We start from the raw sequence: 27,910 nt of genomic DNA on the forward strand, positions 1-27,910 counted from the left end.
CCAGCCGAGTGGTGGGAAGGACAGAAGGACGGAATGATTGGGCATCAGCAGGGGTCAGCCAGGGCCCCACCCACCCAGCAGGTCCCAGTTAGGTGGGTCCTGTGGATAATGCCTTTGGGAGCAGGAAGGTGCAGGAAGGTGGCCCCGGCTGCTGGGCAGATGCTTGAGTGACACTACAGGGGTGGGCGCCTGGGGCCATGGGGACTATGCCTCTTCCCACCCCAGGGGAGCAGCAGGGCTAGGGGAGAGGCTGCAGCATAGGAGGGAGATCAGGAATCAAAGCTGAGCTTCTCTGGGCTGAGAGCAAGTAGAGAGACTGGCTCAAAGTTGAGGAGACATTAGGGTCCTCCTGTGATAATAGTAACAACAGCAGTAGTTACAATAGCAGCTGCTAACAGTTATGAGCCCGTGCCACGTGCCCTTCAAGGGGCTTCTTACAAGAGACAGGGCCTATTTTCACCCCCATTTTATTTATTTATTTGGTTTTGGCCGCTCTGTGCGGCATGCAGGATCTTAGCTCCCCGATCAGGCATCGAACCCAGGCCCCCAGCAGTGGGAGCACGGAGTCCTAACCACCGGACCGCCAGGAAATTCCCCTTACCCCCATTTTAAAGAGGAGGAAGCCTGAGGCCCAGGGAGGTTGAAGGATTTGTCCAAGGCCACATAGGTATTGATAGTAAGTGGCAGAGTCAGGATCTGAACTCAGCTCCGCTGGCTGTAGAGACCCCACCGCCCGTGATTTCACAGGTGAGAAGGCCGGACCTGGGTCACTACGTTGTTGAGAACTGCCTCAGACGGGCTAGGGCCTGAGCCAGGCGACCCCGTCCTGGAGGCTGACCCCGCAGCCGAGTCTCCAGATCTTGAGCGCTTTCCTCTGCGTCCGCTGCAGGCACCCGTGTGAACCAAGGTTCTGCCGCATCGGGAAGGTCTGTGTCGTGGGGACAGAGGCATCGCGGGTTTTTACCGGGTCTGCCCTAAAGGAGACTCCTGTAACTCCTCCAGAGACCCCGCCGCCCACACAGGCACTCAGTGAGGGCTTCTCCTAGTAGCAAAGCCTAGGCACCCTTCTGTCATCTGCGCCAGCTCTGCGCTTAGTGCCGAGGGCGGGTGGGGGCGGGGGAAGTTGAGCAATACCTGGGCTCAGCTTCGGAAGGAGCCTCCGCCTCGGGAGGATGCGGAGGAGGGAGCGTTCGCTGTAGAGGAGAGGCGAGGGCAGTGGCGGAGATCAGAGAAGGCGTCCCGGAGGCGGGAGCTGCAGCAGGACTTGTAGGTGAGACCCTCCAAATGTGTTTCAGGGAAAGGGTGAGGGCTAAAAGTTTTGAGGGAACAGGCCCGTTTGGCCTAAGGATGAAGGCTCTGGAGGGAGGGGTATGGAAGGTGGCTGTCATTTATTGGAGGGGTTCTTCTTGGGGGTTGACCTGATGATGGTACTTCAGACCTAGATTATACGCTTTGTCGGGGGAGGAGAGGACGGCGCCCGGAAGAGACCAGCTCCGGCGGAAAATAGGGCTCTGCCCAGTAGGGGACACCACTAGGCCGACCGCGGAAGGGCGGCGCGAGCCGGGAGCAGCAGAGCAGGACACTTGCGCCTGGGACCGAGCGGGGCCCCACGGGCCCCGCCCCCCGGCGCCAGGCCCCGCCCTCCCGCCCGCGCGCAGGTAGGGAAGAGGCGGAGCGCTGGGGCCCCGCCCCCAGGAGCCACCGCCCAGGCGCCAGCCGGCGCCGCTAGGAGCCGAGTCCCGGGAACTTGGGGCCGCAGGGAGGTGAGCGCGGGGCGACGGGCGAGGCCGGGTTCGCGGCAGCCGGACTCCGGGCCCCGGAGGGGCCGTGGGGTCGCGCCCGAGCATGCCCTGGGGCGGCGGTGCGCGGCCGGCGAAGGGGCCGGCGCTGCGGGGCACTCGGGCCCCACGTGGGCCGAGCCCGAGGCCAGAGGCCGGGGCTCTACTCGAACGGGGCCGCTGGACCGGGTCTCCCGGCCCCTGGGACTCAGCTCGGACAAGACGCCTCAGGGGTCCCTGGGCCACGGGTCACCAGAGGTGGGGGCATGCCGATTGGGCAGAAGTTTAAAGTCCCGGGAGGAAGAGAGGGGACCGCCCCAGGGCAGGACCGCGCAGTCCCGCCTTCCTCCCAGAAGCGCCTGGAATTCATACCTTCCCCTCCCCTCCCCTTTCTCCTGGGTGAGCCGCCGCGGTCGGGGCGGAGTTTGTCCCTTCAGTCTAGCTGAGGTGGAAACAGGTGCGGGAGGGTGGGCTCACAGCCAGGCTGGTCCAGAGCTCAGAAATTGGACCCAGGACTCCTGACTTCCGGACAGAGGGGCTTGGAAAAGCTGCCCCTCCTCCGTTCCCCCAGGGCACTGTGTTGGGTTAGAGAGGAGTATGTCCCTAGAGTATAAACCCACCACCCCAGAGCAGAGGGGAGCCCAGGTCTCAGCCTAACTGGGTGAAAGGCCAAGGGGGAGGCCTCGAATTGGAGCCCCTAAGAGGGAGTGTCTAAGGAGGGGAGGGCTTGCGGGTTTGACCCCACACGTGGACTGGCTTCTCTTTCCCAATGGCTATAGATTTAGGACCCTGTGTGGGTGGCATAATGAGCCCAGAGTCTGTGTTATGTTACTGTCACTTGCTGTAGGTAAAGCAGAGCAAAGAGTGGAAAGTGAAGCTTTTTTTTTTTTTTTTTTTTTTTTTTTTTTTTTTTGCGGTACGCGAGCCTCTCACTGTTGTGGCCTCTCCCGTTGCGGAGCGCAAGCTCAGCGGCCATGGCTCACGGGCCCAGCCGCTCTGCGCCATGTGGGATCTTCCCGGACCGGGGCACAAACCCGTGTCCCCTGCGTCGGCAGGCAGACTCTCAACCACTGCGCCACCAGGGAAGCCCGTGAAGCTTCTTTTAAAGCAGTGGTCCTCAGCAGGGGGTGACTTTTGCCTGCCAGGGGACATTCGGCAGTGTCTGGAGACATTTTGGTTGTCACAACTCCGCGGAGGGGGTCTAGGGTGTAGAGGCCAGGGATACTGCTAAACACCCCGCAGTGCATGGGGAAGCTCCCACCACGAAGAATTACTCAGCCCGAAGTGTCAGTAGTGCTGTGCTGAGGTTGAGCAACCCTGGCGCAGTACCCGGGCCACCAAGTTACTTCTCATTGACTGCCCCTCCCTGCCTCAGTTTCCCCAGGGGTTAGAGGAGGAACTTGGAATAAGCCTAAATGAGGTAAGCGGTAAGGAGGTGTGAGGGCAGTTACGCCCTAGCAGTAGGCCTCCCTTGGTGCCACAAGCCGGCCTCTTCCCTGCTTAAACCACGAGCCCTGCAGGAAGCAGTTCTCGGTGCTCTGGGGGAGGCACTGGGAACAGGGGCCCTCTCACAGCTCTGTCCTGGAGTGTTTCGCCCCTAGGGCACCTCCCACACAGGGTGAGCCAGGGCAACCCTGGAGGTCGAATACCCCTGTGGGGGGCCGGGGCGTGAGCTCTGTTCTCATAGGTTTTCCCAACGCTGGATTGCTAGGTGGGCCTGGACGCCTGACGCCATGTGACCAGCTGTAATTTTCCCTTCTGAACCCACACCTGACTCCTCAGTCACTTACACCAGGAAAATAACATCTGAGGAATAACAGGGCGCCTAATTCCTTGCAGCTCCCCAGTCTGCTTCCCTCCTGCAGTAGGAAGTTCCACCGTGGCTGTGGGAACCCTGGGTGAGACGAGAGGCCCGGGGTGGGCCCAGCTGCTGGTGGAGTGATGCGCCCCCTGCTCGTGGTGTTAGCTCAGCACCAGTGAGAGATGGAGGACAGCAGAGCCACAGGCCTGGGGTTCCCCCGGTAGGCATGACTTTGAATTATTTGGGTTGGACTCGAGGAGTATGCTCCCGCTTTGTAGGGAATTGGGGCGGGGGGCTGTCACAGAGGGGCAGGATGGGATGAAGCAGCCGTTCATGCCCAGGAGCCCAGGCCACCTCACTGCCCTCCCTTCCCACTTCCTGACAATATCCATCCCTCCTTCCCCCCACCACCCTGTTCACTTCTGGACCCTGGCCTCCTGACCTGGGAACCCTGGTGGGGTCAGAGGGCAGGTGGCAGTTTCTGGTTTGACTTTTGCTTTTGGGGGCTTCTTTTGGTCTTTTAAGTTTAAAAGGCTGGAGTGAGACTTTCATCTGTTCAGCTGAAAAAAAAAAAAACCCATAATAGTGACCCCCATCTGTTGTGTGCCTCTCAAGGCACAAAGCAGCATTCAGACTTGGACAGAGCTGTTCAGGAAGTAATTGTCAGGGCCTGACATTGAACCTGGGCTGTCTGTTCCCAGGCCCAGCCCTAAAACCTTCTGCCACCTACCAGCAAGAGTACCAGGTGACTCCTACCTGATGTGCTCATTTCTGAGCTGCAGCCATACCTGGTGTAACCCACACGCACATATGCACACAGGCACACGCTCATTGCCTAGATGGGGACTCCTGGCCCTCGAAGAGGAGGAATAATCACACCGGAAATGTACTGTGGGAGCAGCTGGGGTCCGAGCCCAGCTCTGGGTCAGTGGTGGTGTTTTCACTGTGGCCAGAGCTCTTCACAGGGTTCCTGTTGATTTGCTGTGCACACTTGTCCCCAGGCGAGACCCCAGATGAGAGCAGGAAGTCAGGGGTGTGTGTTTGTGCATGTGACTGGGATGAGCCACCTGGCGCCTCCCTTGGGGTCGGGATTGGGGTGGCCCCGGCCCCCTGCCTGCCACCTGGTGCAGCATCAGGGGAGATGTACTCTCCAGGTTGCGGTTCCCCTTGGGTCTCTGTGACACCCACTTTGGAGCAGGCCTCAGTTTTGCCCCGGCCAGTGGGGATTTCCAGAGTGAGCTCACGCCTCTGCTCCCAGTTTCCCATCCGGCTGGGCCAGGCCGGGGGCGGAGTGGCGGGGACGTCAGTGCAGGCTGACCTAGCGTGTGGGGACCCCGGCAGGGAGGCTGCCGTGCAAGGGCAGCTCTCAGGACTGGCATAAAGGAAACAGTTTCTTCTCAACTTCAGGGCAGTATAGACAGCCACTGTGTCCACATTCCCTCACGCGGTAAGTTTATCCAGGGACCCAGATGCAAGACTTGAGGTTTCAAAGCTACGGGAAGGCACATTCCAAGCCCCTCTAGGAAAGTGTTTGGAGCTAAGCGGGCAGGGCAGACGAGGTGGGCCATCAGGGTCGCTGGTCTGGAGGGTGAGGGGCAGCAGTGGGAGGGGGTGATTCCCAGCTTGGGGAGCCAGGCCCAAAGGCTGGCTGGCAGGCACCTGGGCTATGAGAGTGTGGTCGGTAGGATGGGGGTCACTTAAGTAGTCCGTACCTCAGTTTCCCCAGTGGGCTCACAGTAGTCTGCTTGGGAGGGTTGCTGTGAGGATTCCAGTGGTGACTCATGTAAAGCCTGGGCAGGTGCCCGGCTGCACTAAGAATGCAGTGGGCGAGCTGTCACAGTAACAGGGACGTGTCTGTGTGCCCCGGCACAGACTCACGGTGATGCCAGAGGTCTTACCTCGTCTCTTGAGCTGTTGGGAGGACGAGGTGAGAACACACTGCAGAACGGCAGCACTGCTGTTATCCTGCAGAAGTTGCTGTGTCTGGGGGGGAGGGGACCCCCAGCACCACGGAGGCCATGGGAACAGTGAGTGGGTTTCCATCTGGGAGTGGGGGATCAGGCTGTGAACTGCTGGCCCCCGCCCTCCAGCATGTGCGTCATGATGGTGGGGGTGGTGGTCGTGGAGGCCGTGTCCTTCAGCCCTTGCTCCCTCTGGCTGGGCTTCTTGGAGGTGGGAGCAGGGTAAGCTTGGTTTTCTCTGCCTCCCACGTGTGGCCCCGGAGCTTGTGGCGAGAGGGTCCTCAGGTGGTCCTGCCCGGCTGCCAGCAAGAAGCACCTTTTCCCCCTCCTGGTGGCTCTCCCCAGGTCATGCCTCTAGTGTGGGCCCCAAAGGCCTGGAAGAGAAGGTGGGAGAGCTGCCGTGGGACCGGGCAGAGGTAGGACTTGGAACTGCAGTCTGGCCTGAGCCCTGGCTGTTTAGCTCATGGCTTTATCAGCCAATGACAATCGTGAGATAAGGACAAGGGTGAGAGGATGCTTGTGAAAGTCCTTAGATAAGCTGGGAAGTGGCATCAGGCCTTAGGTGATGTCATTTCTGCTTGGCGGGCTGGGAGGGACTCGTGAGTCAAAGGCCTGTGCACCTAAAACTCGTCCGCAGCGCCTGAGTCACCACCCCACTGCCCGTTCTTTTGCCGCTTTGCCTGACCAGTTCCGAGGTGGCAGGAGGCCACAGCCCCACCACGTAACTATGTAACCTTGGACAGGGGACTTCACCTCTTTGAGCCTCAGTCTCCCCACCTGTCAAACAGAGATCTGTCACCTCTGGAACTCTTGGCTCAGATGTAGAAACCAAGTGAGCGATGGTGGCAGAGGTCAGCTGGGAATAATAGAAGCTACCAGTTACCAGCCACCAATTGTGTCCCAGGCACTGTTCACTCATGATCTCGTGTCATCCCTGGGGATGGGGGCTGCATCATATCATTTTGCAGCAGAGGAAACTGATGCTCAGAAGTGATAACTTGCCCAGTCTCCCAGCGGGTAGGTGGCCAAGCCAGGGTTTAAGCCCTGTCTCCAGCTCCCCAGCCCTCATTTCTCAACAAGAGAACCCATACAGCTCCAAAGCAAGATGGGGGGATGGGGTTAGTGACGTGTGTGGAGAGCTCCCTTGGTCTGAGTGGCCTGGATGGCCCACGTCCATGTACCCCGAAGCCCTCGCAGCAGCCTTTGGGGCTGGGGCCAGCCTCTTCCAGGGAAGGAGCAAAGCCCCAGGGCAGGATTCTGGGAAGTCTGGTTTATTAGCTCCTTAATGACTGTTTACAAGCTGAAAAGTGTTTGCCTGGCATGTTCCCTCCCTGCTGACAGCCGACCTGGGCCTCCAGCAGTGAGGGGCACCCAGCGCCCTGTCCTGAGTGTGTTGAGGTGAGGGACTCAGGGCCGCCCAGGGCCTGACTTCCGGCTGAGTGACGTTGCGTGAGGTGCTTACCTCTCTGTGAGATATGGCCAGACTTTGTCCCTCAGCTGCCTGTGCTCCCAGGGTGACCCCTGGCTAATGGTGACAAAGCCACCTAGATTTCAGACCCCTGGGAGGCTCCTTAGCGTCTTATGCATAAACACACTGAGGCTCAGAGATGCCAAGCGGCTTGCCCAAGATCACACAGCGGTCAGGGCTGGGACTCTGACCCTGTGCCTCCCCCAGCTGGACAGTGTTTTCATTGTCTGGAGCCAGGCCACGAGGAGTGGGTGGAAGTTGGGTGGACTCCACCCTTGCAAGCACGGGACAGAGGCCTGCTCTGTGTGCCGAGGTTAGTCGTGTCTGGAAACAGCCTGGTCGCACCTCGGGGTGTGGGAGCCCCAGCAGGAGTGAGGTGGGCCTCTCCTGCTCCCCCACCCATGCTGCACCCCATTCTCCCCCACCACTGAGCATGTGCTAAGCCTCTGCCTGTTCCAAGGTCCAGTGGAAACCCCACTCCCACTACTTCAAGATCCCAAGAGAGGCAAATCCTCATGAGTGTTTGGAGCAAAGCCTGGTTCACCTCACACCTGGGACAGCGTGGTGCCCAGAGGTGCTGATTCCTCTCCAGGATCCCTCCTGTGCCCTGGTGTCTGGCCTGGAAGGACCAGAGGCTTCTGGGCCCCTAGGGGCCACTTCTGACTCCTGTCCTTCACAGCAATGCTCAGGGAACAGCAGGGTTGGGACAGAATAGGCCACCTTCCCAAAGGAGGCCGGGCTGCTGGGTAGAAAATCCTAGGACCCGGCCGCTCTGCTCCCTTCCCGCTGTTGTCCTTAAGCTGCCATCGGCCCCCAGGCTCTGGAAGCCGCTACTGCCTGGGGTCTGGAAGGTCTCTGCTCAGCTGCTCTCCCCTGATCTGCTTCCATCAGCAGCTTCTGGAGTCCAGAGATTCCCAGAGGGGCCTCTGGGAGGGCAGCACGGTGGGCAGGGCCCAGCACTGTGGTCAGTTGGGGAGATCTGGTGCCGCTCCCACTTCCAATAATGCCTGTCCCTGTATGTTGCCAGCAGCTGCTACACCGTAGGCCGTGGGGACATGGGGCTCGGGCACTCCCAGCTGGGTTTCTGGAATTGGGGTCCCCACAGAATATGGGGGTATTCACATCGCCGCCAGCCCCGCTGACGTGTGGTCCTGAGAAAGCCTCCGGGCGGAACAGAGTGGGGCTGTGAACATGGCAACCCGTCCTCCTCGCACCCACACGCTCTTGGCGGACACTGGGCTCCAGGCTGCCACCAAGAGCATGTGCCCAGCTCCCACTTCCCGTGTCTGGGGTCGGCCGTGATGCCCAAGCCACTCTAACTGGGTCACGGGGAGCCCAGAGCCTGGGGTCTGATGGGGAAGGTCACCAGGTCCCTGAACCTGTCCCCAGGTTCTTTATCTTCTAGAGTTTGAGCAAAGCCGTTCAAGGTGGAGGAGAAATCGGGGCCTCCCCAGGCCGGGGCCCTCTGTGCGTGGGGCCTCTCCCTGCGGCTGGAGCACAAGCCCACAGGTGGTTTCATTTTTCCTCTCCATTGGGGGCAGCTGGGCTGAAGGGTGGGCGTGCGCTGGGGCAGCCTGTGAAGTGTGTCTGCCGACTGGCACCTCTAGGGAAGTGGCCGCTTGCCAGGAGGGAGAGCGGCCACAGGGACGGCTCCTGCCGGCTTCTGGAGATAGATAGGTGTCCCCTCCCCCCCTGCCTTCTCTAGCTCTGATGCTTGGGTCTGGCGCACTTTACTTCCCTCCCTCTTGGTCTGTCCGTTTTTTGTCTTCCTAATCCTGCGTGACCCCCAGCTGGGTGCCTTTGCTCCCTCCTGCCCGGCGCTCCTGTCCCCACCGGCTCTCGCCAGGGCAGGGAGGCGTCCTTGGTGAGTCACCGGCCGTGCCGGGCCAGCGGGTAGGGAGCCTGGGCGAGGTTGCAGTCTTTACATAAGCTGCTCCTGCCGGGCCTCGTGGCAGCCGGAGTGGCTCCGAGATCAGCAGAAACAGGGGTTCCGCTGGGGATTGCACCCTGGGCGAGGGCCAGCTTCCTCCTTGCTGCTTTCTAAAAATGACCCAGTTCCCAGAAGGGCTGTGGGGAGGGAAACATCGGGTTTCGGTTTCTGTGACAGGGAAGCCAGGGAGAGAGGCCACTTCCTTGCCCCCTGCCCTCACCCCGACATCCTGTGATTCAGCGGGGGACAGGCAGGTCCCAGCGGCCCTGGCCGCCTCCCTTCCCTGCAGACGGCCTGCCCACCGCCAGCTGGGCGGAACCTCTGGGCCAGGTGGTGGTTTCTTCCCTTCCTCTGTTCAGGGGGCCTGAGGCCCTCCCCGTGGGGGTCCCGTAAACTTCCTGACCATGTCTCGTGGTTCAGAAAGCCTGTTTCCCCTCCTCCAAGGACCCCTCCCTTCTCTCTGTCCCCATTTCTGACCACACGCAGGCTGAGTCCTCGTGTCAGTCGCCTGCTTCCGGCTCATGAGGTCCTCACAGCCGGGGGTATGGAGAATCCATCCACCGTTAGCCAGACCAGGGGAGCTTTCAGAAACCTGCTAGTGTGTCGGTGGCGGGCAGGTAGAGAGGGAAGGCGGGCGCCGGAGCCAGACTCCTCAGGACCGCGGAAGCACACGTGGGGGCAGGTGGGGAGGGGACAGTGGGCCCATGCAGCCTGGGGAGGGGGCACCCTGCCAGCGTGTGCCCTGGTAGTGCTCTGGCGGGGGACCCGCGGGGGAGGCCCGGCTCACCCTGGCCGTGGCTGCCGGGACGGGCTCAGCCGGCCGTGCCCAGCTCCACCCTCTGTGGGGAAACCGGCTTCCCCAGCGGCACCAGCCTGTAGTTTCTGAGTCTGCGTTTCTGCCACATGTGGCAGCTCCTGGCTGCTGCTAAAGGGGTTAGGCTACTGGGTGTGGGCATAGTGGTGGGTCAGACCCTGGGTCGGTCAACCCGTGGGTGCCTCGGGTGATGTGAACTCTCTACTGCACTGCTTCTTTGGATATGCACCCCTGCTACCCCATGCTGGACCCCCTCTCTCTACCCAGGGCCCTTTGGGGGTCTCCTAGGTATCCTGGGGCTGAAGGCTCTTTTCTGGGGAAGGCCCCACCGAAGCCAAAATTGTTGCGGGCAAGTGACAGTGGCCAGCCGGGTGGGCCAGGCCCTCAAACCCCGCCCCCCCGCCCACGGTCTGGGCGCCGCCGCAAGCCTGGGGGTCTCAGAGAGCAGCGGATGTGACTGGGCCAGGAGGAAGCCTGGTCCCAGGCTGTCACAGCTTCCTCTGCAGTGAGGAAGCACTTTGAGGGCGCGGGAGGTAAGGGCTGGGCGGGACGGTGCTCCCAGTGTTCCAGCACTTTTTCTGTCTGGTCTCTGCCGTCTGGGCTGCCCCATGCCCTGGACTTGGGTTACGCAGGTGCCCAGAGTGGGTCCGACGACCCCTGCATCTGCCCCGAGCACTTGCCGCCCCCTCCCCCTCCCTCCCTGAGCCCCGAGGCAGGGGCTGGGCTTCTGGTGCACCTGCCTACCATCTCTGCACAAGTTGGGGGCACGCGGCCTCAGGAGCAGGCCCTCCCGTCTGTGGTGGAGAGCGACTGGGGCAAAGTGGTGTGTTTTTGTGCATTTGTTTTTTGGCCGCGCCCTGCAGCATGCGGGATCTCAGTTCCCCAAACAGGGATCGAACTCGTGCCCCCTGCAATGGAAGCGCGGAGGCTTAACCACTGGACCACCAGGGAGGTCCCCAAAGTGGTGTTTTTATGCCAAATGTGTGGGCCTCACGTGTGTCAAAGCTGGGCCATCACCTCGTCCAATCCCTTCGCTTAACAGAGAAGGAAACTGAGGCTGTGCCGGTCATGCTGCTTACAGGCCAGGGCTCTCAGCACCGCCCTATGAAGATGGTTAAGTGGCTTCCCGGGAGAATGTGCCCCAGCCCTGCCTCTGCTCTCCAGGGCCGTGCCACTTCTCTTTGGGACCCCTAGGATTTCCCTGGGGTTGGTCCGGTCTCACCAGTCCTTTGGCCTTGGATTGAGTCTGCCCTTCTTCCCGTCAGAAGACTGGGACAGATGCCAGCAGCACGGCAAGTCCTGGGCTACGGGTCCCAGCCAGGGGTGGTATGGCCTTGGGATGGGAGGGCTAGTTGGGGAATCTGGGCTGTGCTGGAGAAGGGGGGAAACAGGAGGTCCTCTAGGGACTCATCCTGGGACAGCATCCTCCATCCTTGGCCGGGCAGTGGTCACAGAGCAGGGGTGGGGCAAGCAGCACTCGGTAGATCCTTCCAAAATGAGCCACTTCCTGGGCTGGCTGCAGGATTCCGGAAGACAGTTTCTGTTCAGGGTCAGTGTGGACTGACCATCTGCAGCTGTGCATGCGCCCACCCTCTCCCCCGCCTTCCATCCAGTTAGCCATTAACAGGGCTAACTGGGTTGTGGACCCTGTGTTGCCCAGGGGTGGGTGGGAGATACCTACATGTAGGCAGATCTCTGTAGGATGCTATGAGAAAGTGGTTGATTTTGGCTGGTGGTAACGCGACAGGCTCCCTGGAGGAGATGACACTTTACCCTCCTTAAAGCAGCTGGTAGGTGTTGGCCAGGCAGATGGGGTGGAGCCTGGTGGGCCAGGTGCAGGGCCTCAGATGAGAGGAAGCAGGAGCTTGGGGAGCTGTGGGGGATGTGGTGTGTCCAGTGGTGTGTGGGGCAGGTTTTGAAGGGCACTGGTGTTGACTGTGGGGAGATGTAATCAGCTGTGAGCTCCAAAAGGATCCTACCTGCTTGGTGACCTTACCCAAGCTCAAACCTGGCAGCTGCACGCTTACCACCAGCCTTCCTCCACTGCGTCCCTCCCTCCTTGGTGCCAGTTTCCAAGGGCAGTGCCCACCTGGTGCCTTCTCACCGTACCCGGGTCCCAGAGGAGGCCAAGCTGGAGAACTTTCTGTGCAGGCGTCCCAGGTGAGGCTGTTGTCTTGGAGCTGTCCACAGAGTGGTGCAGAGTGGCGTCCGAGGCGCCGGCCAGGCCAGCACCACGTCCTGTCTGTGATCTCCGAGTGGCTTCATCATCCACGGCCTGTCTGCCCCCTGGGATGAAGGGTCAGGACTCCCTGCACTAAGCGTAGAAGGGTGATGTCCAGGTCTTGCTCAGGCCTTAAGCAGGGAGCGTCCTGGGCCTCCAGCTCTGCCTCAGATCCCTCTCTGGCACCCCCTCCGCACCCAGAGTTCCTCTCACCTGTAGTTGGACGACTTCAGCAACCAAGTGAAAGACCCCGCTCTAATATGTAAAGCCAGAGGGGTGCTGCCCCATGGAATCAGAGGGGAGCCCAGACCCTCCCCCGGCCTCCAGTTCACCCCATGGCAGCCCCTTGGGCACCTCTGGGTAACCCCAGCCCGCTGAGGAACACAGTTTGCAAAGTGCTGAGATGCCCGACCAAGTTTCCCTCCAGGCTGGACTCTCTACTCTGTCTCCCTGATAGGAGGCTGTCCAGCCTGAAGTGTACCCCAGCTTTAAGGAGGGGGGGGCGCCTGTTTCCCGAGGAGACTTCAGGCCCTATAGCCAGAGCAGTTTGAGTCCCAGCTGCTCCCCTTCCTGGCTGTGTGAGCTTGGGCAAGTTACTCAACCCCTCTGAGCTTCCATTCTTTTTTTGTTTTGTTTTGGTTTTGGTTTTGTTTTTTTTACCATACGCAGGCCTCTCACTGTTGCGGCCTCTCCCGTTGCGGAGCACAGGCTCTGGACGCGCAGGCTCAGCGGCCATGGCTCACGGGCCCAGCCGCTCTGCGGCACGTGGGATCTTCCCGGACCGGGGCACGAACCCGTGTCCCCTGCATCGGCAGGCAGACTCTCAACCACGGCGCCACCAGGGAAGCCCTGAGCTTCCATTCTTATCCACAAAATGAAAGCGATGATAATGTCTATCTCGAAGGGTGTTTTGAGGACAAAGCGGGATAATGCACGCGAAGGGCCGAGGAAGGCCTGGCCCACCTGGGGCCCTGACCCTGTCCTGCCCCCGACGGCCCTCGGCGTTCTACCAAGCCGGGGCTGCCGAGTGCTCTGCTACACGGTAATGTCCCCTATGCGGGACTTCTCAAAAACAAAGGCTTGCCCTGGAGTTGTTCCCTTTTTTTGCACCAAGCTGCATATGTGGCATCTTAGTTCCCCGACTAGGGCTAGAACCCGTGCCCCCTGCCGTGGAAGCACAGTCTCTTAACCCCTGGACCGCCAGGGAAGTCCACAAGTTGTTCGCTTTTTAATCCTTACTTTTATGTTGTGTGGATTTTACCTTAAAAAAAATTAATTTAAAGAACCAAAACAACAGCAAAACATTTCCGAATCATTTGAACACTGCCTTGAATATTTGGCTTACTTTAATTGAAAACAGGTCTTAATCAGAAGATAGCCAATAATGCCTGCGTGTTTTAAAGTTAAATGTTTCTAGTAAAGTTCTGTAGAAACAGGAAAAGGAAGTAGGGACCATCTTGATTATGGTTCCCAGCCCAGAGCCCGGGTCTTTAGATGGTTTTATTAGGTAAATGCCCAGAGGCTGCTGGCCTCCAGGCACTCTGAGGCATCCAGCTCATCACCACAAGGGCCTTTACTCCAGGGGGAGGAGGAGGAGAATATATCTCTTAATCCCTCACCTATGAAGCTGGTGGAATTATCCCCATTTTATAGATGAGGAGACTGAGGTCAATAAGATCAAAAGGTGCAGTAGTCCTGACATGCACCCTTGAGCCTGCCCTCCCTTCCTTATAGGCTGTGAGCACCAAGGGAGCTGCCCTGCTTGACCTGGAGCCATCCGTCCATCTTTCCTTCTGTCTCTGCATCCATCCACCTCTCCGCAGAGCTGAGGCTTCACCCTAGAGCATCTGTGCAGAGTGAGGAAAGGACTAGAACATGCTCTAAAGCCCTCTGCAACAAGACCCAGGAAGGTGTGAGCTCAACCCAGACCCTGAAGGTAGGAATCTGGGTAGCCGAGTGGGCTGGACCCCAGGTACCAGCTGCTTTGCTTGCTTGCTTGCTTATCTGATTTTCAACAACTACGTCCTAATGCCGCATGGGGGCCAGCACTCTTCTGGCAGTGGAGATGCAGCGCGAATGAGTCAGAAAGAGGGCAGCGAGGGAGGTGAGCAGGGTGAAGTGATGGAGAGGCACATGGGGTAGAGGGGGAGCTGCCTCAGGCAGCCAGGGAGGGCTACTTGGAGGAGGTGGCGCTCAAGCTGGGACCAGAATGATGAGAAGGAGCTACGTGCTCTGCTGTGTGATGATCTTATCTGGGGAGGAAGGGACCAGCAGGGGCAGAGGCCCAACGTTTATGGAGCACCTGCTGGAGACTTTTTTTTAACCAGCTTTACTGAGATATAGTTCACATTTAACTTATGTAATTCACGTAAAACTCATCCATTTAAAGTGTACAGTTGAATGGTTTTTAGTATATTCACAGGTGTATGTAACCATCACCACTGTCAACTGTAGAACATTTTCATCATCTCAGAGTGAAACCCACGCCCCTTAGCTGTCATCCTCCAGCCCCCTCCCCCAGCCCTAAGCCACGACTCATCCTTCTGTCTCTATAGATTTGCCTCTTCTGGACTTGTACTTGGACCCCTGGAGTAAGTGGTCTCTTTGTGTCTGGCTTCTCTCACCTGGCGTAACATCCCCCAGGTTCATCCGTACTGTAGCCTGTCTCGGCGTAGCATTCCTGTTCGTGGCTGAGTAATTGTCCACTGTGTGGATTAACACATTTTTTTTAATCCATTTGTATGTTTTTTCCCACAGATTATAGTACACAAAAAAAATCTTAATATCATAGTTGATGTACAATGTGTTAGTTTCAGGTGTGCAGCAAAATGATTCAGCTATACGTGTACATTTATCTCTTCTTTTTCAGATTCTTTTCCTATATAGGTTATTACAGAATATTGAATAGAGTTCCCTGTGCTATACAGGAGGTCCTTGTTGATTATTTTATGCATAGTGGCCTGTGTATGTTAATCCCAACCTCCTGATTTATCCCTCCCCCCATCCATTTGTATGTCGGTGAGCATTTGGCTTGTTTATACCTTTGGGCCGCAATGAACAGGCCACTGTGAACATTCCTGAACAAGTTTCTGTGGCCATGCTGCCTGAGTGTGTGTCATGCGTACAGTCGTTTGATGCCCAGGACACCTCTCCGGCGGAGCGGGTTATTCCTCCCTCGTAAGGTGAGGACTTGGGTGACCCATGGTCAAGTGCAGGTCAAACTCTGGCCACCCGGCTCCAGTCTGTGCTTTTGACCACAAGCCCTCAGCACCTCCTCACAGAGGCTTGGCAGGTGCGGGGCGGTGAGGGGCCCAGGGTGGCCTGACGGGGTGGGGAAGGAGCAAGGAGGAGACAAAGCCACAAAGGGTCCAGAGGCCCCAGTGAGAAGTTTGGACTTTGCTTTAAGTGAGAGCTGGAGATCCTGGCCTAGCGTTGAGCAGGGAGTGACATGGTATGATTTGCACATTTCAAAGGTGGATTCTGCCGCCGTGTGGAAAATGGTCCCGGGGTGGGAGCTCGGGGGGCAGCAGGTAGAGGAATCTGGAGGCTGTGGTCCTTCAGATGAGAGGCAACGGTGGCTCTTCTAGGAGCTGGACAGAGAGTGGGGAGCGGACAGGCTGGGAACAGAGGTGGCTGCTGCCTTGCCCGGCCGTCCCACACCTCGGCGCCCGTCCCATGGCTGGAGGGCTCCTGTGTGACTCTCCCCTGAGTTGGCAGATGGATGTGAGATCCCTGGCCTTGTGCGAGGGGAGAGAAATCAAACCTGCCCCAGCAGCCTTGGGACGTGGGGAGAGGAAATAGTGAAGGGTTTTAGCAAGAAAAAAGTCACGTGCAGTGTGAGAGATGAAATGGAGAGCATAGATGAGGCGGAGGTGTTAGTTCTGGTGGGTCAAAGGGGGTGTGGGTGTCAGTGGCACCATGATGGCTATGGAAAAGCCCCAGGTGGAGGTAAACTGCTGCTTCCTCCTGGCTGGGCCATTTGGCAAGATCCATTGAAATTCAAGATGCAATTACTCTTCAATCCAGCAACTCCACTTCTAGAAGTTCGTCTTGAGATAATACCGGGACAAGTACACACGGTATAGGCAAGGGTGTTCGTTAACACTGGACATGAATCTAAACAACCATCAGTCTGGAATTAAGTAAATCTTGGTACATTCCACTCAGTGAAGCCTTTCCAGTCATCAAGAAAGATCAGGTAAAGCTATCTGTCTGCATTGACATGGAAGGATATCCACGCTATAGAAGAAAAGGTATGAGTGCGTGTAAAATGTTAAGTACACGTGTCCTTTTCCAAGTGCAGAGAGGCACCTGGAGAGGGGTGCACACCGAGCTCTTTCCTGGAACGTGGGGTGACAGGCGGGCCAGGAGTTCACTTTTCTGCTTTACAGTCTTCTGAGTCTTTTTTTTTTTTGGCAAGGTTCATATATCATCTTTATCATTAAGATATAATATTCTTCCTTTGTGAAAAGCAAAAAGTACCAGACAGGTGGCAGTTTCACTTTCCTTTGAAAGAGGAACCTGCCAACCCTGGGGGACAGGGACCAGTACGGTGGCTTTCTCATCTACCTGCGAATTAGGCTGAGCTGCTCCTTCCTTGCTCAAAGCCCAGGGATCTCTCCTCTGAGAACCACCTGCTCCCTGCACAGCTATGGGCCCCTTGTCTGTGGGCTGCCTGGAGCCTTTCCCCTTGTCCTCCCCCAAGCCCTGCCCCCAGGACGAAGGCAGGGCTCTTTGGCCAAGGAAGCTGCCTCCGGCCCCCTGGGCTGCTCTGGCCAGGCTGATGAGGTGGCCAAGATCACAGCAGCTCTGCATCCCTGGCCCTCAATGTTCCTTTCTGGGTGAGGTCCTTGCCTGAAGCAGAGAGACTGGAAATGGAACGAGGTGGTGAGCTGGGGACCTCCCAGACCCCTGCTGCCCTGGAATGCAAATGAAGGATGAAAATACACCTTCTCACCCTGCCCCACGCAGCCCAGAGTCAGTCTCTGCTTCATGGTTTAGTGTCCAGAGTTAGGTTTTTGTTCTGTTTTGTTCTTTCGTTGATATACTTTTATTTGGGAAAGTTTAAATCAATACAGAGAAACTAAATTTCAGAGACACTGAATATCATGAGTTTGGATATCATTACTTTATTGTAAAAGAAACACGGAAATTATTTACATGATGAAAGATTTCAGAACTTCAGTGGCAGCTTCACGTGATGACATTTCAATAGTGACTTATTTTAGTCGACGTATTTTCCAAGAATGTCACCATCTCTAAAGAAGAAATCATCCTTGTCGTCTAGAACTACTTTGGTGCCTTCATATTCTGGGAGAAGAGCTTTATCTCCCACTTTCACACTAACTGGTTGAATCTCTCCACCTTTTCCTTTAGAGCCGGATCCAACACTACTACCGTTGCTTGCAATACTTTTCCTTGTGATTTTTCTGGAAGCATAATGCCTCCTTTGGTTACAATTTCGGCTGCACTTCTTTCAACCTTCGCCTCCCTTCCCGGAAATCCAGAGTTAGGTTTGAACCAACTTTCTACAGGTTGTTCTCAGTCTGGGCTGCCTGCCCAGGCACCACCCTGACACCCTGGCCTGTCCCCGTGTCCCCTCCTGTCCTGCCGCCTCTTGACACACCTGTGCCCCCTCCCTGTTTCCATTCCAGCTGCCCCACCCCCCCGCCCACCATGGCCTCCGCTGACAAGAATGGCGAGAGCGTCTCCTCGGTGTCCAGTAGCCGCCTGCAGAGCCGGAAGCCACCCAACCTATCCATCGCCATCCCTCCGCCCGGGACCCCGGACCCCAGCGAGCAGGCCAGCATGCTGCCCCAGGTAAGGGAGCAGCTGGGCGCTCGGCGCCCTGCCGAGGGCCACCGCTGTGCTCCCATGACACCTTTCGGGCAGTTTCACTTCCCGGAGGAGGGCCTTCCGGAGCCACAGCTGCCCTGTGTCCCTGCTGTAGGCTGTACCCCGTCCTTCCTGACCCCACACTTCACGGGGCGTGGGCCCTGAGCTCAGTCTCTGTCTCATGGTGGGCCAGGGAAAATAAGAAACACTTGCCGGTTCCGCCTGGGAATTGGCTGTTTCCGTTCCCTTGCCCGAGCCCTGGCCCTTCTGCGGGCGGTGGGCTGCCTGTGACTTGGGGGAAGGGGCACAGCGCGCCTGCAGCACCAGCAGCTGGATCCCAGCGCCCAGCTCCTGCGGTGGAACGGGGGGGAATCAACGTTGCCAGCAGTCCGGTCCGGACCAGCGTTCCATAAAGAGCTCATTGAGAACTAGCTGCAAAGAGCGTGGGCTAAAAAAAAAAAAAAAAAAAAAAAAAAAAAGGGCTTCCCTGGTGGCGCAGTGGTTGAGAGTCCGCCTGCCGATGCAGGGGACACGGGTTCGTGCCCAGGTCCGGGAAGATCCCACATGCCGCGGAGCGGCTGGGCCCGTGAGCCATGGCCGCTGAGCCTGCGCGTCCGGAGCCTGTGCTCCGCAACAGGAGAGGCCACAACAGTGAGAGGCCCGTGTACCGCAGCCTGGGGCACCGGGGAGGCCGTCTCATGCCGCCCACTCATGCCAAGGGCTCTTTCAAACATGTAAAGCCAGGCGAGGCCAAGGCTTAGCCACGGCTAAGGCCTAAGGCAGGAGCGCTGGATAGGGAGCTAGGGAAGCGTGTGCTGGGAACGCCGAAGACACTAGAAAATGACGATTTGACCCTCGGAATGAAAGCAGCTTGGGGTAGACTCGGGTCGAGGTTTGTTCTGTCTGGGTCTTCACATTGGGAGTCAGAGCAGAGCCAGCCTGGGATCTGGGCTGCAGGCAGTCACAGCCCATGCTCCTGCCCGCTGTCCACAGAGGCCCAGGAACCCAGCCTTCCTGAAGAGCGTCAGCCTCCAGGAGCCGAGGGCACGATGGCAGGAGGGCAGCTCGGAGAAGCGCCCTGGCTTCCGCCGACAGGCCTCCCTGTCCCAGAGCATCCGCAGGTGAGCACGCCCGCCGTGTCCCCACCTCCTCCCCACCCACCCTGGGCCAGTCAACTCTTGGGACCTGGGCCCTGGGCCCTTCCCGGGAGGCACGGGCAGGCAGCCCATTGTCCAGGCGGGGAAACTGAGGCCCAGGCTGCTCTGTGCCTGGTAGGAAGCCACAGTGAGGAGGCTGAGGGGAGTCAGGGAGCTGGGGGTGGACCCCTGCCCTTCAGAGCAGCTCCCGGGGCCTTCCCAGCTCAGCCCTCAAGCTCTTGACTTGAATCCCCCTCTGCCCATCTGGTTCCTGGGCACCGAACCAGGTGTCAAGGGGAAGCTGATCTGCCCCTCCCACTGCGTACACACACACACGTGCCCCCTCACCTCCCCTGCACACACGCACATGCCCCGTCACCTCCCCTGTACACACGCACGTGCCCTGTCACCTCCCTTGTACACACACTTGTGCCCTGTCACCTCCCCTGCACACACACAGTGCCCCGTCACCTCCCACTGCACACACACACGTGCCCGTCACCTCCCCTGCACACACACGTGCCCTGTCACCTCTCTTGTCACCTCTCTGCGCACATGGCCTTTCTCTCACTGCGGTCGCTCCCCTGTCACACACCCGCCTGCTCCCCACCCCATCTGCTCCCGTAGGGGCACGGCCCAGTGGTTCGGGGTCAGCAGCGACTGGGAGCTGAAGCACCAGCACTGGCAGCGCAGGAGCCTGCGCCACTGCAGCGCCCGCTACGGCCGGCTCAAGCCCTCGTGCCAGCGGGACCTGGAGCTCCCCAGCCAAGAGGTGCCCTCCTTCCAGGGCGCCGAGTCTCCAAGACCCTGCAAGATGCCCAAGGTGGGCTCCAGCGGGGGTGCGGGGCGGCAGGCGACCTGGCCCAGGGCCCAGTTGACTCTGCTCACCACCTCCCTCCCGTCCAGATTGTGGATCCCCTGGCCCGAGGACGGGCGTTCCGCCACCCGGACGAGGTGGACCGGCCCCACGCCCCGCACCCACCCCTGACCCCTGGGGTCCTGTCCCTCACCTCCTTCACCAGCGTCCGCTCCGGCGGCTATTCCCACCTGCCCCACCGCAAGAGGATCTCTGTGGCCCACATGAGCTTTCAAGCTGCCACGGCCTTCCTCAAGGTAAAGACACCTCTGCCCAGCCTGCTCCCTCTCTCTCCCCAGAGTATCTCCCCAGGCATCTCTCTCCCCAGGGCATCTCTCTCTCCAGAGCATCTCTCTCCCCAGGGCATCTCTCTCTCCAGAGCATCTCTCTCCCCAGGCATCTCTCTCCCCAGAGCATCTCTCTCCCCAGGCATCTCTCTCCCCAGAGCATCTCTCTCCCCAGGCATCTCTCTCCCCAGAGCATCTCTCTCCCCAGGCATCTCTCTCCCCAAGCATCTCTCTCCCCAGAGCATCTCTCTCCCCAGAGCATCTCTCTCCCCAGAGCATCTCTCTCCCCAGGCATCTCTCTCCCCAGGCATCTCTCTCCCCAGAGCATCTCACTCCCCAGGCATCTCTCTCCCCAGAGCATCTCTCTCTCCAGAGCATCTCTCTCCCCAGGCATCTCTCTCCCCAGAGCATCTCTCTCCCCAGGCATCTCTCTCCCCAGAGCCTCTCTCTCCCCAGAGCCTCTCTCTCCCCAGGCATCTCTCTCCCCAGAGCATCTCTCTCTCCAGAGCACCTCTGTCCCCAGGCATCTTCCTCTGTGCCAAGGGCAGTGGTTGCTCCGGGATTCCTGGGCGCCAGACCCACATCCTTCTAGTGGTCCCACTAGAAGTGGTCCACTTCTAGTTGTCCCTAGTGTGGACAGCTGGTTTCTGCACTGACACATAAGGTGGAAAGTAGGAAGTGAAATGTGCAGGCACCACTCACTGACCTGTGTTTACTGAACCCCCTTATGTGCTGGGCACAGGGGCTACAGAGTGAGTTGAGCCAGTGTCACTGCCCTAGAGGAGCCCTCAGCTCGGGTGAGGGCAGGTGTCACCATTCAGTGTGATAAGTGCTGGGGCCCACCCATAGGAGAGGCTGGTGTCAGGGAAGGCACTTGAGAAATATAAGGAAAGGTTTGCCAGGAAGGGAACAGCATTGTCAGCAAGGGGAACGGCCTATGCAAAGGCCTGGAGGTAGGAGGGAGTAGCAGGTGGTTTTAGTGAAGGGTGTTTACAAGAGGAATGGCAGGAGATGGGATCAAAAGGTCAGCAGGGGCCTGGTGTGCCGTGCCAAGAAGCCCGTGGGAATAAGGGTGCAGGATGAGTGGTGGGGTGTCAGGTGCCCAAGCCAGAGGGCCGGAGGTCACCAGGGAGAAGTTAAGAGCCAACCATGTAGAGATTGCTGCAGTCAGGCTACGCAGGAGCCGGAGCCCGGTCCTGGCCTCTCTCGCAGATGCACATGCTCTGGGCAGGGTCCCACCTCCCCAGACGGATGGGCTTGACAGACTCCTTTGGTGTCAGGGGCAGGGGTACCTGACCTGGGCTTGACGCCCATGCTTCTGTCTGGCACAGGGGCGCTCGGTAATGGATGCCGCAGGGCAGCGGTGCTGGGTGGTCAAGCGCAGCTTTGCCTACCCCAGCTTCCTGGAGGAGGATGCGGTCGATGGAGCAGAGACATTCTACTCCTCATTTTTTAGTAAGGCAAGCATGGGGTGTGTGGGCCCTCGGGGTCGGGGGACCGGGGTGGGTGGGAGCCAGGAGAGGTCACCCGGCCTCAGTCATGCTCTGCTGGGAGTCCCTGGGATGTCCAAAGGCCCGTCGTGGGATGGGGGTGCGTCTTTCTGTCGGCAGGGCAAGGACCTGGGGTGAGGAAGGGTGCCAGCCGGGAAAGTCCCCATCAGGGCCCACAAACACGTGCCTTCTACCTCCCTTCCAAAGAGCCTGTCCGGCTTTGTCCTGCCCTTTGACTGAGCTACTGGGGGCAGTGCTGGAGACGGTGACTCCTCACGTTGTCTCCTTCTGTGTCCCCGACTCCACACCCACTCCAGGAAGAAATGAGCTCCGTGCCTGACGATGTGTTTGAGTCGCCCCCACTCTCTGCCAGCTACTTCCGGGGCATCCCACGCTCGGCCTCCCCGGTCTCCCCCGAAGAGATGCAGATCCCTCTGTGAGTTCTGGGCAATCCTCCAGGTGGAAGGAGGTGGCACTGTGGAGGAAGAGCCCAACGACCCTGCCAGGGGGCTTCCCTAGACCACAGGTCCCTCCGGACCCCCGTCATGGGATGTGGGAGGGGAGGACACCAGGCTGAGACCACCGTCCTCACCAGGAAGGAGTCTGACCGAGCCCCGGTGCCCGCGGCCAAACGTGGCAAGCGTATCGCATCCAAGGTGAAGCACTTTGCCTTCGACCGGAAGAAGCGGCACTACGGCCTGGGTGTTGTGGGCAACTGGCTGAACCGCAGCTACCGCCGCAGCATCAGTAGCACCGTGCAGCGCCAGCTGGAGAGCTTCGACAGCCACCGGTGAGCCACGCCGGCCTGGGGCCCCGCCCACTCTGTGACAGTGCGGGGAGAGCCACTCCCAGGCGTAGGCCCAGGGGAGAAGGGCTGAGAGCCATCCAGGAGGGCCTGGGAGCTTCCAGGTTCCCCTGGGGCCCCTCCCGAAGCTCCCCTTATTGTTCATCGAGTCTTTGGGTCAGGGGAGCAGGGACGGCCCCTAGGGTCACCCTACAATCATGCACGTCACCTGGGAAGGGTTGTCGGGTGTTGCTGCCTCTTCTCCACCCTCCCTGCTTTCTGGACCTGCTTCCTCTGCGGGGAGCAGGGCGGGCGGGGTAGGTCAGAGGGGCAGTTAGAAGCTGTGACCACGAGTGAAGGGACTGTGAAGAGGCCTGCACAGAGACCTTGGGGGAAGCCAGAGGATTGGGAAGAGGCCATTCTCAAAGAACGTACAATTAGCAGCAACCTGATAGACATTGGACCCTAAGTTTAAAAAAATTAAGTGATAGCAGGTGTGGTGAGTGTCCTGGAGAAGGAGGACAGAGAGTGGGAGTGAACAACTGGTGGGGGGCAGCGTCGTCAGGAGCAGCAGCAGTTAGCTGGGTGAAGAGAGACGGCAAGGGCATCCCAGGCAAAGGAAGCATCATGTGCAAAGGCCCTGGGGCTGCGGGGATTGGGGTTTGTTCTAGGAACTGCAGGAGGAGAGGAAGGAGGCAGGGAGGTGGGCAGACGTAGCAAGGCCTTGCAACCAGTGGGGAAGGAGCCATGTTAGACTTTATCCCCAGGGCAGCGAGAAGCCATGGAAAGCATTTAAGCTGGGAGAGACGCAGAGAGGTGCATTTTAAGAGTTGCTGTGGAGAAGGATGAGTTGGAGGGGAGTAGTGGAGGATAGGGAGCAGGTGCGAGCTGTTGGCGGCTGGGGCTGAGGGTTGGGATGTGACTTTGGCTCCGCTGACCCAAGGCCTCTGCCCGCAGGCCCTACTTCACCTACTGGCTGACCTTCGTCCACGTCATCATCACACTGCTGGTGATTTGCACGTACGGCATCGCGCCGGTGGGCTTCGCCCAGCACGTCACCACCCAGCTGGTGAGTGGGGCTAGGGAAGGGGGGCTCCGCCCTGGGGATCCTAGCCTCCCCCAAGAGGCGGCAGCATCTTGGGCCACCCAGGCCCTCCCACGGCAACAACCTGGCCCAAGCAGGAGGGTGCTCTGGGCTCACCACTGCTTTGCTTCTCAGCCCCTTCCCCGGAGGCCCTTTCCTGGGACAGAGAAACCCCTGACCCCCCCGTCCTTCCACCTCTGCACCAGGTACTCAGGAACAGAGGTGTGTACGAGAGCATGAAGTACATCCAGCAGGAGAACTTCTGGATTGGCCCCAGCTCGGTAAGGGGCCCAGGCAGGGACAGCATCTCAGCAGGGAGCCTCTGGCCTCTGCCACCCCCAGCTGAGCAGGAAGGGACTTGGCTTGCCTGGAAGCCCCCCTCATCAGGGGCCCCCAGGGGGAGACTCTCAACGGAGCAGCCAGGTCTGGACCCGAGCTCACTCCCCACCGCCCTCCGCCCCCAGATTGACTTGATCCATCTGGGAGCCAAGTTCTCACCCTGCATCCGGAAGGACCAGCAGATCGAGCAGCTGGTGCTGCGGGAGCGAGACCTGGAGCGGGACTCGGGCTGCTGTGTCCAGAATGACCACTCGGGCTGCATCCAGACGCTGCAGCAGGACTGCTCGGTGGGGGCAGAGGCCCTCCGACCCCTGCGAGCCCCACCCTGGTCCCCTGCACCATCTCCCAGCCTGGGGGAGGGGCCCTTCAAGGGCAGTGTCTACGTGGCCTCTGTCCTTCCTCTACCCTCCCTGGCATCACACACCCCTGCACGCAGCTCAGCACAGGGAGGGTGCCAACCTGCCCAGCCCCAGAGCGGTGAAAGCTGGGTCTTGGGAGTGTCAGTGGGGGTGGGGGTCTGGGAGATGAGCCTGAGCCCTGGACAGCAGGGCAAGAGCCCCGGCCCTGGAGGGGCCCTTGCCCACTCTGATGGTGGTGACCTTGTCCTAGCCGTGACCAGCCTGCCTCCATCCTCCAGGAGACTTTGGCTACTTTTGTCAAGTGGCAGGATGATACGGGGCCCCCCATGGACAAGTCCGCGCTGGGCCAAAAGCGGACATCGGGGGCTGTGTGCAACCAGGACCCCAGGTACAGTCCCGGGAGACCCACAGCTGAGCTGAGGAGATGGGGCTGAGCATCATGTGGTCTGTGCCACCCACGGGGATGTTGGCCAGTGGGCGTGGCAGGCTGGGGATGCCGTGGCCCCTCATTTTGCCCCTCCGACTTCTGCTTCCAGAACCTGCGAGGAGCCAGCCTCCAGTGGTGCCCACATCTGGCCCGATGACATCACCAAGTGGCCGGTGAGTGTCCAGGGGGGAGAGTGGTCCGGGAAGGGTGGGGAGGGCCTGCGTGCTGCTGCACAGCCCTAGCTGCTGCCTGTGCCCCTCCTGGCAGATCTGCACGGAGCAGGCCAAGAGTAACCGCTCGGGCTTCCCGCACATGGACTGCCAGATTCGGGGCCGCCCCTGCTGCATCGGCACCAAGGGCAGGTGAGCCGGCCTGGGCCCTGGGCCTGGAGCCCCTGTGCTCCCCCTCTGTCACCCACCGCCCAGCTGGCGTCCTCCCTCCCCACTCAGGGGCCGTCCGTGGTGTGGGCAGGTTCCTGCAGAGGGGCACCGCGTCCTGCCAGTGGCGCCTGCTGCGGCCGGGCACTGGGCACTAGGCGGGGCCGGGCAGGACTCAGGGCCCTGGCGTTCGCCTTGCCTCCCTGTCCCCCAGCTGTGAGGTCACCACTCGGGAATACTGCGAGTTCGTGCACGGCTATTTCCACGAAGAGGCCACGCTCTGCTCCCAGGTGAGGTGGGGTCTGGTGGGGCCCTGGGCGCGAGCAGCCAGGTGCAGCAGCCTGTATGCTCTCCTGCAGCGGGTATCTCGTCCTGCCCCCTACATCGGGGCCTCGGACCCAGCGGGATCCTAGGCGCTGACTGCCGTGCTCTCACCCCCAGGTGCACTGCTTGGACAAGGTGTGTGGGCTGCTGCCCTTCCTCAATCCTGAGGTCCCAGATCAGTTCTACAGGCTCTGGCTGTCTCTGTTCCTCCACGCTGGGTAAGAGGTGCCTCGCTGCCCACCCCCCAGACCCCTGTGGGCCCCGCCCACCTGGACTCCCGGAGGAGGGGCCCCTGGGCCAGGGCGCAGCCGGCACGACCTGCCAGACCCCGCTGCTCCCGAAGTCGCTGGCTGGCAGACGGGGCGGGGGGCTGATGCCCGGTGTGTCCCTGCCCAGCGTGGTGCACTGCCTCGTGTCTGTGATCTTCCAAATGACCATCCTACGGGACCTGGAGAAGCTGGCCGGCTGGCACCGCATCGCCATCATCTTCATTCTCAGCGGCATCACCGGCAACCTTGCCAGTGCCATCTTCCTCCCGTACCGCGCGGAGGTAGGGACCCAGGATGCGGCAGGGAGGGCTAGCTCTACTGCTTCCACGCCTCCCGCCTGGCTTGGCCTGAGGGACGCACAGCCCCTGCCACGTCAGGCTCAACAGCAGATGGACAGCTAAGCTGGGGGCTTCCTGGCCAATTCCTTAGTCCATCCCGAGGCGCGAGGGAGCAGTGATGCCCCTGGGTCACGTGTAGAGGTCACCTCCAGGAAGACCTGGACCCCGTCCCTCACTCTGCCTCTTTGCTTCATTTCTCTCCGTGACCATGACCACCGCCTGTAGCGCGTCCCATAGCTGTGAGTTGGGCCATATGAAGTTGCCCTCGTGCAACCGTTCTTGACCCAAAGAAACGGCAGTGTTTTGATCAGCCAGCCTCACGCTGTGGGCTTGTTCAGTGTCTGTCTGTCCCTCCCCACGTGCGCTGCCTGGAGCAGTCTGTCTTGCTTATGGCACTGGGTGTGCGCGTAGTAGGTGCTCAGTGTCGCAGAAAGGGTGGGTGGAACGAGCCAGCTTTGTTCCAGCAGCTCCAGCTGCACCTCTCCTGCCCCCCGGCCGTCAGGTTCGGGGTCCCCACTCTGGGAGGGGCTCACGGAGAGGATGACCCAGGTCCTGGGGCTCCAGCCCGGCTGTGCCCAGGCCTCCCCACAGGCTCCCACGTGGCACCCGGAAGTGACCCTGTCCCCTCCCCATCCACCCACCGCAGGTGGGCCCGGCAGGGTCGCAGTTCGGCCTCCTGGCCTGCCTCTTCGTGGAGCTCTTCCAGAGCTGGCAGCTGCTGGAGCGGCCCTGGAAGGCCTTCCTGAACCTGTCGGCCATCGTGCTCTTCCTGTTCATCTGCGGCCTCCTGCCCTGGATCGACAACATCGCCCACATCTTTGGCTTCCTCAGCGGCCTGCTGCTGGCCTTCGCCTTCCTGCCCTACATCACCTTCGGCACGAGCGACAAGTACCGCAAGCGCGCCCTCATCCTCGTGTCGCTGCTGGTCTTCGCCGGCCTCTTCGCCTCGCTGGTCATCTGGCTCTACGTCTACCCCATCCACTGGCCCTGGATCGAGTACCTCACCTGCTTCCCCTTCACCAGCCACTTCTGCGAGAAGTACGAGCTGGACCAGGTGCTGCACTGACCACCTGCCTGGCGGGGCTGGCACGGCTGCTCCCATGCAGCGCTGAGGACAGGGAGACTGCCCGGGCCAGGCTGCCTGCCTGCACAGCGCCCACCCCCGCTCCAGAGACCCTGTGGGGCCGGCCCTGCTCCCAGGAGCTCTGCCCCCAGGAGAGGCTGAGTCTGCGGGAGACGGTCATCAAGGGCGGCTCCTTGGGGGACTGAGGGCCCCCTTCCCCAGGCCTGGGCTGGGGGACACTCCGAACATGTGTTTCTCTGCAGCTCAGGGCCCAGGCCCTGACATCACCCTGCTCTCCTGCTGTCAGGACCACTTCCTGGGGGGTGGGCTCCTTTCTTCCCAAGGTCCTGGGCTGCTGCCCATCTCCCACCTCTGGCTCTGCTGGTACGTTCCCCCTCCCCGTTGCTGTGAGCCTGCCCTTCCTGGGGACCTGGCTGGGGTTCCCACCAGGTTCCCAGCCCTGCCTGGCCACGGCCCCTACCTGTTTCCCCTCCCATCTCTGCCCTGTGAATCCATGCCCTGCACTCATCCCTGGCCTGGTGAGCCTGCCCATGAGGCTCCGGGTCCAAACCTTCTGGGACAGGGTTTGGCAGTGGCCTGGGGCAGAGAAGGAGCAAAGAGACACAGACCGGCAATCCGAGAGCCTCCGCTGATCTCAGCAAACAGAGGCTGAACCTGCCCCGCACCCAGGCCCCCCAGCCCCTCCCAGCCCAGTCCCTTCCTTCAAGTCAGTGTTCTGCCTCCTGGGGCTAGACTGACGCCAGCCAGCCAACCATCCTTTGCCTCACTCCTGCCCAGGTGAGGGCAGGGCCACCCCAAGGACCCGTGTCCAGGGGTTGTCCAAGGTCAATCAGGCCTTTTTTTTTTTTTTTTTAACCAGTTTATATTATGGTCCTAATTTTTTTTAAAGTAACGCTAACTTTGTATGGACGATGTCTGAAATGTATTAAATGATATTCTTTAAGAAAG

The 27,910-nt window shown here is 59.9% G+C and overlaps 1 protein-coding gene across 7 annotated transcripts; it reads left to right on the plus strand.

Annotated features, from left to right (window-relative positions):
- The first annotated feature begins 1,157 nt into the window (after window positions 1-1,157).
- Window positions 1,158-27,910, plus strand: RHBDF2 (rhomboid 5 homolog 2). Of its 7 annotated transcripts, none has more exons than XM_060133290.1 (19): window positions 1,158-1,270; window positions 13,708-13,909; window positions 17,628-17,793; window positions 18,802-18,929; window positions 19,572-19,767; window positions 19,851-20,057; window positions 21,419-21,547; window positions 21,895-22,013; window positions 22,173-22,367; window positions 23,319-23,430; window positions 23,652-23,726; window positions 23,910-24,071; window positions 24,422-24,531; window positions 24,680-24,743; window positions 24,838-24,932; window positions 25,162-25,237; window positions 25,389-25,489; window positions 25,668-25,821; window positions 26,525-27,910. In XM_060133290.1, the coding sequence occupies exons 3-19, from the start codon at window positions 17,650-17,652 to the stop codon at window positions 26,942-26,944; spliced, it is 2,487 nt and encodes an 828-aa protein (XP_059989273.1). In that variant the 5' UTR covers window positions 1,158-1,270; window positions 13,708-13,909; window positions 17,628-17,649; the 3' UTR covers window positions 26,945-27,910. The 7 variants fall into 7 exon arrangements, with proteins under 7 accessions (XP_059989273.1, XP_059989278.1, XP_059989274.1 ...); XM_060133295.1 differs by having other exon boundaries at window positions 1,243-1,266; XM_060133291.1 differs by lacking the exon at window positions 1,158-1,270 and adding an exon at window positions 1,674-1,763.

This window comes from Lagenorhynchus albirostris, chromosome 20 (genome assembly GCF_949774975.1).
Source record: "Lagenorhynchus albirostris chromosome 20, mLagAlb1.1, whole genome shotgun sequence".
Lineage (NCBI taxonomy): Eukaryota > Metazoa > Chordata > Mammalia > Artiodactyla > Delphinidae > Lagenorhynchus > Lagenorhynchus albirostris.